The sequence below is a fragment of the Arachis stenosperma genome, chromosome 10 (genome assembly GCF_014773155.1).
Source record: "Arachis stenosperma cultivar V10309 chromosome 10, arast.V10309.gnm1.PFL2, whole genome shotgun sequence".
NCBI classification, from domain to species: domain Eukaryota; kingdom Viridiplantae; phylum Streptophyta; class Magnoliopsida; order Fabales; family Fabaceae; genus Arachis; species Arachis stenosperma.
This window is the reverse complement of record NC_080386.1, coordinates 16,437,714-16,454,288: the sequence shown is the minus strand read 5'-3', so window position 1 is coordinate 16,454,288 and position 16,575 is coordinate 16,437,714. Positions and strand designations below refer to the sequence as shown.

Genomic DNA, 16,575 nt, shown 5'->3' with positions numbered 1-16,575 from the left:
AGCAGGCAGAGGTGGCAATGCAGTGTATGACCTTTGATTATGATGCCTTGAGGGAGGTAATTGCCACACCGGAAGCCCCTTGGGTGATGGATTCGGACAACAAGAAGCTCAAGGGGATGCTATTTGTTTATCTGTCTAAAGAGGCTAGGACTTGGCAGTAGATATTCGCCCATTATGTCATGTCTACTACCCACTTTTTTAAGATTCCGGTGGACATGCTCATCTTGATCGGTTGTGTCATGGAGGAGAAGGAGGTATATTTTTTCCGGTTGATCAGGAGGTACATGTGGCAAGCACACATTCGTGACCTACTTCCACTTCCCACGCTGGTCACTAGGATGGTTGAGTTAGCCGGTGCCCCTTGGAGGGACGATGACGTGACACCACCACCCCCAGACGACGACGACAAGGAGACTGTTATTCCGTGGGGTACGTGGGTGCACGAGAAGCCCCCATCTCGGCGTGCATCTAGAGCGTGATATATTAGTACTATAGATACTACTTTAGGATTATTGCAAAGAAAATTTGGCATTAATAATACCCAACTCAAAGAGCTCCATCCAAAAGTAACACCTGCGAGCCTACCTTCTTTTCAAAATGGACATTGTTAACGCCCAAAATGAGGGGCGTTATTCCAAATAGAAACGTGAATATTTGATTCATGAAAGAAACTTGAGCGTTACCACAATGAAGCACCCATTTTAAATTAGAAACTCTTGACATACTAGACACTCTTGACATACTAAACCAGCACTGCCTCCAACGTTTTACAGAAACCACTGCTGTCTATAGCAATTTCTGTTAAGCCCCCAACACACGTAAACTGCGACTACTAGTAGCGGTTTACGTTCTAACCTAATCCGCTGCTATCAGGAATGGTTTCTATAGAATTATGAAAAATGCATTTACATCTTTTTATTCAAAAATGTGTAATTGGATAAAATCATAAAACTGATCTCTACTTTATTTATTTAAATAAATTACCTTTATTTTCATATGGTCTATATTAGTATATGATTATTGTGATTTTTTTTTGAATTTTTATACGTTGTCAATTTATTTTATGACTATATTAATGTTTTTTTTCAAAAGATTAATTAAATTTATATTCTTTTGTTTTAAAATATATAACAATGATAATTAGAAATCAGTTTTCATTAGTGACACAAATTATTGCTCTTGTATACTCTTATATAGTTGATGCACAAAACAAAAGCTATATTTATTTATCGGTACGTATACAAAAAAATCATTAAATTAAATATTAATATAAAATATATATATATATATATATATATATATATATATATATATATATATATATATATGATGAATTCTATGATGCTTATAGTATAGTGTCTAACGTTTGTTTAATTTACTTTTTTTTTGTACTAAAGATAGGAGATTCGAACTCGCGACCTCTTATTTGAGTATAGGAAAATTATGCCATTTGAGTTATAACTCATTGGCTTTGCCTAATTTACTTGATATAGTAAGTTTTAAATATTTAATAATTTTTTATTTTTATACTTTTAAGATTAAATATTAATTTTTAACTCTTTTAAAAAATTAGGTAAACATTTGTAGGCACCATAACAATTACACACATATATATATATTTAAAAAAATTTTAAGTGTACCAATATACTGATATTTCAGTAATTTTTAATTGTTAATTTTAATTATAAAAAATATATATAATTTATATAATCAAGATCAACGATTAAAAATTACTAAAAATCAATCATCAAATTAAAATAAATATTAATATAAAATACATATTAAAATATAAAATATATATTTATATATAAATACATAATGAATTTGGTAACGAATTTATCGTCTGTAGGCGTAGATTTTTGTATATTTATTTAAAAAATTTTCATCATTATTAAATCAAATCTACAAATATAGAGGTAGCTAGGTAGAACACCCATATTTATATGTCCCTAGAGCAAGGTACAGCAAAAGCATTAAGATATTGCTACTTGGAGATTATGATAGAAGAGAGAGAGAGAGAGAGAGAGAGAGTCTAATATATAATGTGTCTCTCTTATTTTCGGATCTAGAGGCATTCAATTTTAGATCTGAAGCTAGAGGCATAGCAGCATATATTAATACACAAGGAAATTGCTCAAAGTATATAGTATACACAAAACAAGCAAAAAAATGCATTCAAATAATTCGTCATTAGCTGAAAAGTCCTTTAGAATAAAGCATGATGAAAGGTTCTTCTCAAAGCTTATGGCCAAAGAAGAAGGTTCTTCATCAAGAATTTTCTACTATGGAGAAAAATCAGTGGCTTCAGTTCCATTCACGTGGGAGGCACAACCTGGAACACCTAAACACCCTTTGTCTGATTCTTCTTTGTTGCCACCACTTACACCTCCACCCTCTTTTTATTCCAATAATACCCCTACTAGTGCCAAGAAGAAGAGGAGGAGCTACTACTCATCAAAGAGGGTCAATGATGTCATTTCAACTATTTGGTTAAGACTATCATCAAGTAAGAAAGCTCATCATGTGTCACCATCTTCATCTTGGTCACCATCATCTTCTTCTTCATTGTCTTCATCTTCTTGGTCATTTGCATATAACAATTATAATTCATCATCTTCTCCTTCATTTTCCATGAGAGAAAATCATAATAATCATGGTAATAATGAGGGAATTAGTAGCGTCTCCTTCTCACACTCATCATCATCATCAAGGTCCTCTATTCCTACTGCTACTATTAAATCATCTTCTTCTACTTTGAAGCATAATAAATGTGCACGTGGTGGTTTTCTTATTAGAGGGTGCTACGCTTTTTGGAACATGAAGAATGCAACTACCGTGTAAGCTAAGATGTTTTAGCTACTTAATTAATTAACTAGCTTGATTTGGATCTCTACATCTTGTAGACATATATAATGTTTCAAAATTTAGTATTTTGGACCACAAGATTTGTTACACAACAAGTGCTAATTAAGGACCATGTTGTTGTTGGTGTTATTTCTCATGTATATGCTTCAATTTAATTTACATTTTTTACTAGCAGTTTTAATTTATCATATGTCCCTTCTCTATCTTCTAGTTGTTTGATTACAACCATGTCATATTATTTAAGGTTTAGACATGACATTTTTATTTTTGTGAAACTCTAATAATGTAATATATTTCAATATTAAAATGATTGTCTTTTTCTGTGACTCAGCAAGCTTTATTAATATAATTACTGGAAGTGAATTTATACAGTTAAGTTGACGTGAACTAATTAATTACTGAATGGAGTGTATTATTATAGTTTAGATGGTCTAAGTGCAAATTACGGAATTGTTAGGAAGACGATGTAGGCTTAAATTAAATACAAAAACCAACGCAAATCTCACATGTAACACCAGTTTTCGGAGATTAATATACAAATAAAGGCATGCGAATGAAACTTCCTGTCTCCTAGCACCGTCATAATGTTACTATTTAAGATTCCTTTGTGTCAAACTAATAATGCTAGTTTCTTGTTTATTAGTTGACTCATCTAGTCTATTTTAATTTTTTGTTTTATATGATGCTAGTCAATAGTTATCTTATTCTCATATATTATATATTATATATTATATATTATATTGTTTAAAGACAATATATATGGGGCTTACCAATTAAAATGCTCTCGAAAGATTATATATTTGTTAATTTAATTTTTGAAAAATCAAATAATGCATCAAATTAATTTTCAAAAAATATATTTATGAATTAATTTGGTTATTCTACTAATTAAATGATGATATGTCGTAAAAAATATATTTATCAAACTTTTTCATTAGGGTCCAAAATTATATTGTCTCCAGTAATAATCTGATGTAACGTGTATTTTAATTTGTTCTCCTGTCTTTTGTAAGATTGAGCTATGCTATCAATGAACTATCAGAAAAGGGTTGGCAACAGAAAGAGACACAAGAATTTAATAACATAAACATTTAAGAATTGATTATTGTGAACTGTAAAAAGAGATCAATTGTATGGCTAGAATTTGAGCAAATAACAAAATACTAAGGTATCTAATCATGTTTTAGATTAAGTTAACCAATATAATCATTCACATACATAATCAGTTCTTAAGTAAATTTTAGTCACATAAGTTAGTTCTTAATAAATTTTAATCACTCTCGGTTCTAAACTTTTATTTTGTTTGACAAATTAATTCCCATATAAGATTGTTTGTTTAAACATAGAGAATAATCTTAAAATTTTAAAAATTTTTAGGAATTATTACTATATGTCTTTGTTAATTTGTCTAATTATTTTTTTTTATCAAATTTTAACATGAAGATTGATATGTCTAAAAAAATAAGAAAGTTAGAGACTGACTTTGTAATTAAAATTTGTCGAGGATTAAATTTTTTGACTAAAAATTTATTGAGGATCGGACTCATTTGGTATGTTACTCATATGTAATAGTCTAACAATTATGCTCTCAACTACATATAATTTGAAACTACATTGTTGTAGGAGATGCACTAGCTAGCTAGCATATGAATCCCAATCCAGAATTTGTGAAAGTTGGGGGAGCCAAAAGGAAAAATGAGTACTTTTGATGAAATTAATTAGTGAATGGCGTTTATCTAATTAAAGTGTATAAGCATTAAATGGAAAATGATGAAGTAGCTAGGGAACATCAAATTTACGTGGGGGTCCTCTAAGGAGAGATAGATGCATTAATACATATCATGACAAATGAAATTTGCAACATATATTTCATGATTTTCATCTAGTGTGGAAGAACATAACATTTTGGAGTATCCAGTTACGTTTGACTCATTTATAACTTTGAGCCTCATAGTTGACTTGATTTAGATATATTAGTTTCGTATTTTTCTTTAAGAAAAATGTGTTAGCTTTTGGGATTACTGTCCCAGAAAAATAGTATTTGTCAAGGGTTAATTTCTTATTAATATATACATGATTAAATTGTTTGTGTAATTAAAAGTAATTTGTTAATAATAACTCCATCTACACTACTTATATCGAAAATATATAAATAAAACGTGCTAATCATGGTATGTGTTTTTCCTTTTAAAGGACTTTTTGGTATGAATTCAAATAACGTTTAGGAGCGGTTCCATAAATTTATGCTAACATTCTCAATAGTTTTGCAATATTAGATCCACAAAATTATCGTCATTCACCACAACAACTCTATGAAAAGAAAAATCCTAAAAGGAGAAGGTACGCTGTTCATTTTAAATAATATTATACCTATCTCTTATTTTGACTTATTTAAACAATGCTTTTATAGGTGCATATTGTTTCTGTTGAAATTGATGTATATCTCTTTCATTTTAAGTGAAGGAGATCTCAATTCCTGAATAGGATGAGTAATATCTAGTGTCAGGCTTACTTCGTAGGAAAATTTATTATTGTTTTGTAATTTTGGACTTGTTCTAATTGAACATATTGTTAGTTGGGCAAAAATATAGTATAACGTTTTAAATATTTTGCTCATAGAATTAAAATTGGATTAAAATGTTTAACAAAATAAAACAAAAAGCCCAATCAAAAAGAAAAATATAAGCAGTACCAAAAGAAAATACTGGATAAAAAAGATAAAGAGGATCAAATAAACCGTTAAAACCCAACACTCCTCATTCTGACCAAAAAAAAAAAACGACACTCGTCATAAACCAAGCTTTTACTTTTTTTTTTCCCAAAAGTATACTTCATTCACATGTATGTGTCTCTCTCTGAGTGGTGCAAAACAACATCCAATTTTTTATGGTCATAGCCCGGTGTTCAAAAAAACTAATTTAACTAAACTAAATTAAAATTATTTTAAATAAAAACTGATCTGGAACTATTGTTTTTTTTATAAAAGCTAATTTATTAAAAATCGATTTTTATGGTTTAGTTTAGTTTTAGAATAAAGCTCTACATTCAAGTAAAATACTTATCTAAATTTATCCAAGTTATTATGACAACTTTTCAATCACGCGCTCCTTCACTTTCTCATTCTCCTTCTCCTCCTCCTCGTCTTTCTTCTTCTTCTTCAAAATTCGCGCAGTTTTTCTTCTTCTTCTTCGAACGAAGCACACACAGATCTTTTCTTCTTCTTCTTCCAAATTTGTACACGCAGGTTTTTCTTCTTCTCCTCCTCTTCCTATCATCATCACTAATAATACCAATATTTTGCAAACATCTTAATTAGTTCTGATTTTCTCTGTTGCCATCATTAAATAATTTCGGTTTATTTCTTAATTTATTTTGGTTCCTTTGTGTGTTAATTGTCGGTTTATTTATGTGTTAATTTCGGTTCACTTGATACTCCTCGTAAGTATTGACCAAATTTCTTATTCATAAGTAAACCGAAATCAACACACAAATGAAATGAAATTAATTCACAAATGAACCAAAATAAACTAAAAAATGAATTGAAATTATTTAATGATGGCACCAGAGAAAATCAAAACCAATAAAGATGTTAGCAAAATGTTGGTGTTGTTCGTGATGACGATAACGAAAGAGAAGAAGAGGAGAAGCAGAAGAAGAATCTATGTGCAAGAAGGAGGAGGAGGAGGAGGAGAGAAGACGAAGAACCTACGTGCGCGAATTTGAAAGAAGAAGAAGGAGGAGGAGGAGGAAGAGGAGGAAGAAACGGGGAAGGAGAAGACGAAGACGAAGAACTTGCATTATTAAAATGCCCGTGTGATCACGCTCTTTTAATCAGAGAAGTTTTTGTTGGTGTTGGGCCTACTTGGATAAACTTGGATGAAAACATACTTGGATATGTAGCAACACTGTTAGTTTTAAACTAAATAAACTGGTTTTATTCACAGTTGTAATTTCAAAACTCCAAAAAATCTAGAGCGAGTAACATTCACGCTAACGCCATTTCTCTCTGGCTCTCTCCTCCTCTACTATCGCCGCTACCAACCCACCAGGGCATCACTGCCATCATCACTGCCGCTGTCGTCGAACTACTCTCCATTGGCTAGGTGTTCCGCGTCGCTCACTGTCGTTGACTTTTAACACGGTAACGTCGTTCCTCTCTCTTCTTAGCCCCTTCTGCTGTCGCGACTACGAACCCACCACTGCCATCATCACCGTTGTTGTCCTCAAACTAGTCTTCGTTAGCCAGGTGTTCTGGCGTCGCTTACTGTCTCCACTTTTAACACAGTAACATCATTCCTCTCTCCTCCCGGCCTCCCCTGCTGTCACCGCTACCAACCCACCACTGCCATCATCATTGTCGCCTCACTATGGCCATCATCACCATCACCATCGTTGAATTACTCTCCCCTTTTGCTTACTTAAATTTGAACTAAATATCATATAGTGGGGTTGAGTAATTTGAAGGAAGCTTATACCTTTATGTCATTTTGGGTCTCTCTTTTTGTTTTTAATTTCAGTGAATGATCAACTAAGTTAGATGATTTAATTATTTTTTCCTTTGCTCAATGAAGGGTATTGGTGGATTTGTGTTTTGTTTGTGCTTAATGTTTTTAATAGTGGGGTTCTCAGAGAACTTTGGGTAGTTCACTTTCTGTAGCCTTTAGTTTCTTCCATTTTAGTGGGTATGTTCTGATAACATTGGACTAAATTTCAGGAGAAGGATGGGAGTGTGGCCAATTCCTATAGCCTTTATTTATTGATGAGTTTGATTTAACTCTCTATTTGCCAATTTCTAGCTAGCTAGCTGCTACTGCTGTTGTTACATAAATAGTAAAGTCTCACTTTTTTAGATTTTTTAGCTTCTTGATTTGTAAAATATGATCTTGTTTGGAATTGATTTTATGAACATGAGCTGGATCAAAAGCTTGTTTTGTATCTGATTTTATGTTTAGAAACTTGGAATTAATTTGGATTGTGATTAGCAAAGGTATATTGATTGGGATAAGTGGATTTTGCTATTATTTGTTTCATTTTATTCTTGTAGTAATAATTAAATTGTTATAGTCTCATTTCTTAGTTTTTACATTAATTGGATAGTTTGTTGCTCACAAAAAAAAAAAAAAATTCAACCTGATTTTCCTATTCTTGCACGTATGGCTCGAGAAGTTCTAACCATACCAGTTTCTACAGTTGGATCTGAGAGCATTTAGTATGGAAGAAAGGATTATTGACCCTTATTGGAGCTCCTTGACACCACATATGGTGAAAGCTCTTGTATGCACTCAAGATTAGGTAATAGATGAGCCTTTTGGACTAACTGAAAATTTTAAAGAGATTGAAAAAGTTGAACAAGGTAATATACTATTTTTTTTATTGCTTTTTTGTTACTAATTACTATTTTTTCTACAATTAATGAGATATTTTTTTGTGTAGAAAAAAATTCTATAACAAATGTTGGCACACATGTTTCTTTAGAAGATGATTAGAATATTTTAATGGACTAATATTGGGTTTGAATTAGTTTATTTTAAATTCATTTAGGTTAATATTATATCATATCATTTTTTAATATGGTCATTAAACAAAAAGTAAGACAATACTTTAATTTATTAGTATGTGCATATTTTATGATTCATGCAACTTTTAATTTTTATACGGGATGATTTAAAGCTTTTTTTATATGTGTGTGTATGAGAGAGAGAGAGAGAGAGAGAGAGAATGGGTTAGAATCAATTTTTTTATATTAAAAACTAGTTTTAGCATATAAACCAGTTTAACCTGGTTTTTTAAAATTAAAATTGGTTTTATTTTATAAACTGGTTTAAACTGGTGCCATGCAGTATAAACTAGTTTAAACCAATTTGTTATGTAAAAAAATAATTTAGTTCAGTTTCTAAATCATTTAAAATGGTTTAGTACAGTTTAAGTGAACACCCCTAGTCATGTCACTACAACATCTTTAGAGCATGTGTCTAAGTGGTGACCTAATTTTTTTTTGGGTCTTTTGCCAAGTTTAAATACCAAAATGACATTAGCTATAAGATAAGTTTTGATTTTAGTTAAAATTATGGAGGTGGAAAAATGATCATTGAGTCAGATTACTTGTTACTTATCGAAGCCTTGAAGAAGGGAGGAAATATATGAAAAATTAAACCAATCTTCAAGACATTTGAGAGCTCAAAGACACCTTCTTACAAACTGGATTCACATGGACTCCAAGAGAAGGAAATAGACTCGTCCATTTGATTGCCGAATTTAAGAATCAGAACAAGCTAAATCAATTTTGGTATGTTTCACTTTCGACGGAGGTTCAACAGCTTCTGAATAAGGAAAGACCCGATTGGAGAACACTTCAACTCTAGATTTCTGAAGTTGGAGAGTCCCTAACTAAGAGAGAAAGAGAGATCACCACCTTTTCACCATCACCATCAGTGCTGTACGGAATTGACATAGGGACAACAAAGAAGCAGCATCAGACAACCGGTCCAATCCAATCTAAAGGAAGACATGCTTGAGACATAATCTCACACACAACCCCAATTAGGGTCTTATATCTCCTATCCTAGACTGAAGATCCACTGCATTGTCGAGGAGAACCAGAACAACAAGTATAAGATTGCAACGCGGAATGATGATGGAAGTTTGGAAGGAAGTGCAGCTGCTGGTATCCCAGCCACCACATTCAGAAGAAGCCGATAATCAGTGATACCGCGTTGCTCCCATTACATTCTATAAGCATTAGGCGTAGTCCATAGTTATGGATCGTGGCATGGATGTTATTAGAATTATGTTTACGGTATAGCGATTTGAGTGGGTAAGTTTCGTGTATATAAATACGTTTAACTGGGGTAGGTGAAATAAGTGAAAAGAGGGAATAGAAATTAAATGGTTTAGCGTCTTTTTTTTTGACATTAGATCATTTTTGGACTTTAACTCCTATTATTTCCGATGAACTCCACCTTTGATTTTGATTTTTTTTTTAGTCAGGTTACCTAGTCCAAACACAAATAAAGTACAAATAGAAAAAAAAATTAAAACACACCTACATCAGAAGACATTAAGCCTTAAACTAATGTTTAATGTCTTTTGATATATGTATGTTTTATTTATTTTGTATTATAACAGGGCTAAAGTCCAAAGAAGAAAATTAACTACAAATTAAACGGGGTAAGAAAGCCCATTGTTCATCATTGACTAAGATCCTAATGACCTCTTTAGGAGGTACATCCCAAAAATAAAATCCCGTATCGAGTTCTAGACTTATCTGAGCTAGACAATCGACACTTTTATTTCCCTCCCAATTTTTTCTTTTCCAGTAGCTACTGTTGTGCGTTAGAGCATTATAATGCTTTTCCAAGTCTCTTTCTCTATTGATTTTGTTGATAACAGCCTAAGAATCACATTGAAGCACCAAATTCCTAATTCTCATAATCCGAGCTAGTTCAAGACTTTTTTCTATATCCCAAAGTTCTGCTATAAAAGTCGAGCAACTTCCAATAAAATGAGTGAACCCAATTATCCATCTTTCATTATTGTCTTTTAGCAATCCTCCACAACCAGCCTTCTTGGTGGTTTCTTTTCTTGTGCTGTTCGTGTTCAGAATTGTCCAATTTGAAAGTAGGAGAATCCATCTAATTTACACTTTCTCTTTTCTTTTTAAGGAGATCTTTCTTCTCCTTCTGAAAGCTTCTTTCATTTCTTCTACCCCTTCAAGATAATAGAATGTGTTTGTGGCAATCTTTGGTAATTTTATTCATGAGTCTCTCTATTTTTTCAATTTCACACTTTTCAACTAGCCATGATGAACATATCTAACTAATTTTGGTTCTAATTTTGACTCAATTGGGTGTTTAGGTTAAGGGCAATCCAGTCTTCGAGGTTGATGCCGAAGAACTCCTAGGTGTGTTGGGGTCGAATGAGCTGCATCCATATTCTTGAGACTTTTGGGCAGTCTCTAAGGGCATGGGCGATGTTCTATTCATTCTCGTTACTGATCGGGCAATTCTCACTTCCTCCGAACATGCGCACTTTCCTGTTGTTATTGAATACTAGCAAGAGGCCCGCGCATACGCGCGGGTGGGTGATTGAGTTTGTAAAATTAATAATAAAAATATAAAAAGAATACATAGAAATTAGATAATAATATATTTTTCGTATATATTTATTGAGTTTAGAAATATGATTACAATGATGTAACTAATAATTCTAAATCGTGTATTGATTAAACATGCTTAATTCAACAATTATATGAATTGAGTCATTAAAATTTGTAATTGAGAGGTCAGATAGTATAAGTACTACATTGTATTCATTTTTTAAATATGCAAGCTTTCTATTTTCTAAATCAAGGATCCATTATACACATTTTTTGTTCTATCACGCTTTCATCTTCTATTGAAGACCTTAATCTCATATTCTGAATTAAAGTTAGTAACTTATATTCATACCATAGATAAAAGGAATCAATTAATGCATTAACAATCTCCTGTCTAGATCTATTTGTTATGACATAAAGAATTTGAACATATGATAATGTAACATAATACTTATTTTAATAATTTGATTTTGTCTTTGTGAAATTTTTGAAGATATCATTTTGAACGGACTTAGGCTTAGTTTGGTAAAACTTTTCGAAGAGATGCTTCTGTTTTTCAAAAGCATAAGAACCTCGTTTTGCGTTTGATAAATCAAAAGTTCATGTGCTTATACTTGTGACTTTTAAAAGTTAGAAATACTTTTCAAAAATAACTTTTTAAAATTTGTAGCATCTATAAATTTTTTTAATATAGTAATAATTGAATATATAAGCATTAATTTTGTATAAATTTTAGAGACAATACAATAATATAACTATCATCAATATAAAATTTTAGATCTTCAAATATATCAACTAAACTTTTTAAATAATTAACATTCTCTTCAACTTAGCTTTAAGGGTAATATTATACTTTACAAAGTAAGCAAACTATTAAAATAGATATTATTTGCAAAAAGTAATCATGATTTATACTAAGAGTCTAAGATCACAAATAAATACTCCAAAGTTTAAATTATAAAAACATTGATAAATAAAATCCTAAAATTAAAATAATAGAATGTGTAGTATAATGGTCTAAAAATCTGATGAAATATCTTTATATTTGTTTGTGCTTTTATATTATTTTTTATTTTCATAGAAAATACTGTAGGGATGTTCATGGATCCGATCCGATCTGCATATCTGCAATATTTATCCGAATCCGATCTGAAAATTGCAGATATGGATCCGATCCGCAAGACTATCGGATCAGATCCGCATACTAATAGAATCGGATTGCAGGTATCATGTAGGTATCCGCATATCCGCTTATCTACAAAATAAATAAATAAATATTATTTTTATGTTTTATTTTAACTAATAGTTATCATATATGTTACATTATTTTATTTTTATTATTTAAAAAAAATATATTTAATATTATTTTAAAAGTAAACATGTTTAAAAGAGTAAAAAAAGAGATTTTATTGATTTTTTAAAATAAAATAAGATTTTAAAAAGTATTTTTATATTTTTCGGATATATCCGATATTTGATTCAATCTGTAAATGTGCAAATCGATCATATTCAAACTAAAAAACTGCAGATATTAGATCCGATTCAATCCGATAATTTTAGTGCAGATCGAATCGAGATTTTGGCCATATCCGATCCAATTCGATCCGCGTTCACCCCTAGAAAATAATAAAAAAACCCTCTTAATTTTTAATTTTACCACTCCAATCTACTACTACACCTAACTTTCAGCATTAAACTAAATTGCCTTTAAAACTAAAAATATGATATATATATATATATATATATATATATATATATATATATAATATTCAATAATTACAAAATTAAAAAGGAAAATTTAATTTCAATTTTTGAATATGATTCGTATCATAAATAAATACTAAATAAAAAAAATTTTAATCACTAATATATCTACATAAAGAATAATATATTTAAAAATATAAAAGTAATTAAGTTCCTTTTTTCCTATCCTTTTATTTCTAATTAAAACAGACAATAAAAGTTCATAAATCCAAATTGAAGATTAGCAATAGAAAAATAATAAAATTTAAATTTGTATTTAAAATATTACATCATACTCAAGAAATAAATCATCTCCTACAATTCAATATTCTATACAACTTAATTAAATTATTTCTTGGATGATCCTTTCATGTTAAAAACAAAATTTCTTGGTATTTAGCAGCATACAATCATTTTTATATTATAATCCCTCTTTTAGTACTTAATTTCCATTCACATCATATGTTAAAAGATTAGTATATCATACATTATCTTAACATACTTCTTAAATAAAATTTATTTGATTTATTTTTACAAAAATAAAAAATAAAATCTTCGTAAAAAGTAAAATATAAAAAATAAAATTATTTCAAGATATAAAATTTGGATTTGATTGTGAAATAAAAGAACTACTCATCCGATACTATGTCCATTACTACCGCACAATATGAAAAAAATAAAAAAAATTATTGTCTATCTAGACAATTGTTAAAAACTAAGTACACTTATTGATTATAAAAAGTTGTAACTATTATAAGGATTTAGAGTGAAAGATATATGTGTAAAAATTGAAATTATTTTAAATAGTTTTAGAAAGATATAAGTTAAAATTTAAAATATATTTGACTATATAATGTAATTTTTATTTTGCTGTTCTCTAATAGAATACCATTCTATTAAATCAATTATTTCGCATATTAATTTTCAATAAGAAATATAATGATTTTCTTAAATGAAAAACCTACTAACACAATATATGTCTTTGTTCGAAAAATGATTTTCTAATCCAAAATAATACATAACTACTAAAGAAATGGCATTATCTACTTGAAATTGGTGATGATAATAATGGGCTATAGAAAAAGTTCACTTTCACTCTTCTTTTTTTCTCAAAATTCCATCTAGTAATAAGCGATATTGTATTTTTTCAATCCACTAATCTTGTGCTTGTATTCAGCTTGAAGACAGAACAAATAAAATAATAAAAATAAAGTATTATTTTTATTTCTAACGTTTAGAACAATTTTTTTTGTTCTAATATTAATTAGTAATTTATCACTTGAATTCTAATCATGCAATAGTTATTTTCAAATAAAAAAAGGCTAAATCCTTTTTTTGCTTTTATAATTGAAGAAATGAAATTAAAAATTATTAAATGAATTATTAGAATTAAGAATTCTATAATACTTATGGAAGCTATTTCTGTTAGGGTAAGAACCATTCGGTTACAAATTCTTCTAACATTTGCCTTCAAATTGTGAATTAATTAAGATAAAAAACGTCACTTTTTTATCAATATAAGGATGTTAAACCTTTTACAAATAATAAATTAGATTCTACTCTTTTAAATTCGATTTTATCTCACTTATCTTATGTTGTAGCAGAGTAAGATATAAAATTTCTTTTATGCATCAAACAAACATTATATAACAACATAACTTATCATGTTCATACACTTTATATACTAAAGAAAAATAAAAATAAAACACTAAGCAAAAAGAAAGAAAAGAAAAATACTAAACTATTGCGAGAAGAATTAATAAAAATTTTGGATGCAATTAATTTAATTACTCTCACAAAGAAAAAGTGTTACAACAAAAATATTAAAGAATGTTTAAAAGAAAGTGTCAAAACAAAAAAATGAGTGAACTATTTCTCGAATATTGAATATCTTATCTCTTTAAAATAGCCAAATACTCCTTACTTCTTAGAGTATCTTATCTCTTTAAGGAATAAAAATTTAAGAAATGCACACATATATATCCTAAATGATAAAAAGAATTAGAGTCATTACAACACAATAAAATAGTTTCAAATCAAATATATCTATAAATGATGGATGGAAATGGCTAAATTTGGCCACAAAAAATCATGTATTGTAAGTAAATGTTACTCAAACAAACACACTTACATCTCCTTCAGAAGATAAAAAAAAGGAATAAAACACACACACACACACACAATAGATGTCATTACACTTATATCTAATCACTCAATATAGTAACTTATTTTAAACCGATGAAACCAAAGCAATCCCATTCTTTTCTCTTATTCTATCCACCAAACATGAAAAATATGCAAAATATTGGATAAAATATAAGAGACAGTCACATTTACTTTAAATTATAGATATCAAACATTTATTACAGTTAAAAAAAAAGAAAAAAATTATTACTCAATAAAACAAAAAAAAATTAACTGGTCATCATTAAGTGTAATCAACCAATTCATTACCAATCTTCAACACAAAAATGTTAAGGCATAGAAGCGAGTTATAAGATCACATGTAAATACAGGCAGCAATCTCGTTGTCACCAGCTGAAAAAAAAGATGCAGAAAGGCATAGAATTTTGATTTGAAAGAAATAATTCCACAAAAGAAGATAACAGTATAATTAGTAGTCAAAATAATAAAAGTTCTAGGAAAGAATTATCTACTTTGATAACTTGAATTATGTCATATACAATTCTGCAAATTTGTACACATTTTTTCTAAGATCAAGAAATCTTTAAATAAAGTGAATTAATTATAAAGATAAACATATCAAATTTCACAAAACTCACGTCAAATAGATGCACAAAATATAAAGGAATTTTTAAGCCATTTTAAATTTTCTTTACACAACATAGATTAATTAAAAAACAAATTTCGCAAATGTTCAATCACCTCCGCTAGTAATTCAAGATCTAAAAATATTTTGTTTCTGCTCCATCAAGCTTCATCTAGAGCAAAAACATGGTACAACATTTTTTAGCAACACAACAGAAAAAAAACATTCAACAAAAAATGATTGAAGGAAATTCTAACGATGGCAAGTTTAATTTAATTGTTCTTGAGGTAACACAAAAATTTCTCATCAAAAAATATATTATCATTGAACCTTCAAGAGCTTCAGATTCTACAAAAACTTCTACAAATGTAATAAACCATTAAGAATTTTGGAATCTTCACAAGTGACAACGCTTACCATATAAATTGCTCTAGACAAAGACTTGCTAAGCATACAGTATGCATCAATCATCCATGCAGATTGCTCAACAGTGAAATCCCTTTCTTTCAAAACAAATGATAGAATTAAACAAAAATATTAGCTTCTCCTATAACTCATTCAAATACACAAACTTTCAAATGATTCACCAAAGAGTAAAGAGGCAAAGCAAAAAAGTGCAAGAAAAAATATCAAAGGTTATCCCAATAGACCGACCTAAGAATGTACTGAATCAGAATGCAATTTGTTTTGCCAATCTTTATATTTGCCATCCAAATTCACACTCTCTATATTATACTTCTCTCCCTCTTTAAAAATTTGGGGGCAAAAAGAAAACACCTCTTAATTTTAATTATTAGCTGAGAAAAAAATTATGATAGCATAATCATTAATTTAAAAGGTAGCAATCTTATTAGTTCTTGGACATAATCATCAATTTTACATAAATTTTGCTCTAAACATTAGTAGAACTCAATCCATATCATTCACAGAAAAATGACAAATTCAACGCAATCCATTTTGGCCCATGATTAACACCCAAAAGGGAAGGTGTTTTGAAAAAATATTTGTTAAAAAATAAAATGTAGTTTTGTTTTGAGTATACCTTGTTTTGTTTAAATATTTTATGCCTTCATTGCTTATGTTAGTCCTGCATGCCCTCCAT

General features: G+C 29.4%; 1 protein-coding gene across 1 annotated transcript; it reads left to right on the top strand.

The window, feature by feature from the left end:
* Positions 1–2,144: 2,144 nt before the first annotated feature.
* LOC130957926 (protein MTL1-like) lies at positions 2,145–3,085 on the top strand. The gene has a single exon (XM_057884784.1). The coding sequence runs from the start codon at positions 2,170–2,172 to the stop codon at positions 2,839–2,841; it is 672 nt and encodes a 223-aa protein (XP_057740767.1). The 5' UTR covers positions 2,145–2,169; the 3' UTR covers positions 2,842–3,085.
* The last annotated feature ends 13,490 nt before the right edge of the window (positions 3,086–16,575 follow it).

Bases quoted from the DNA above. Each gene is read 5' to 3' on its own strand.
- LOC130957926 (XM_057884784.1), top strand. From the start codon at position 2,170: ATGCATTCAAATAATTCGTCATTAGCTGAAAAGTCCTTTAGAATAAAG.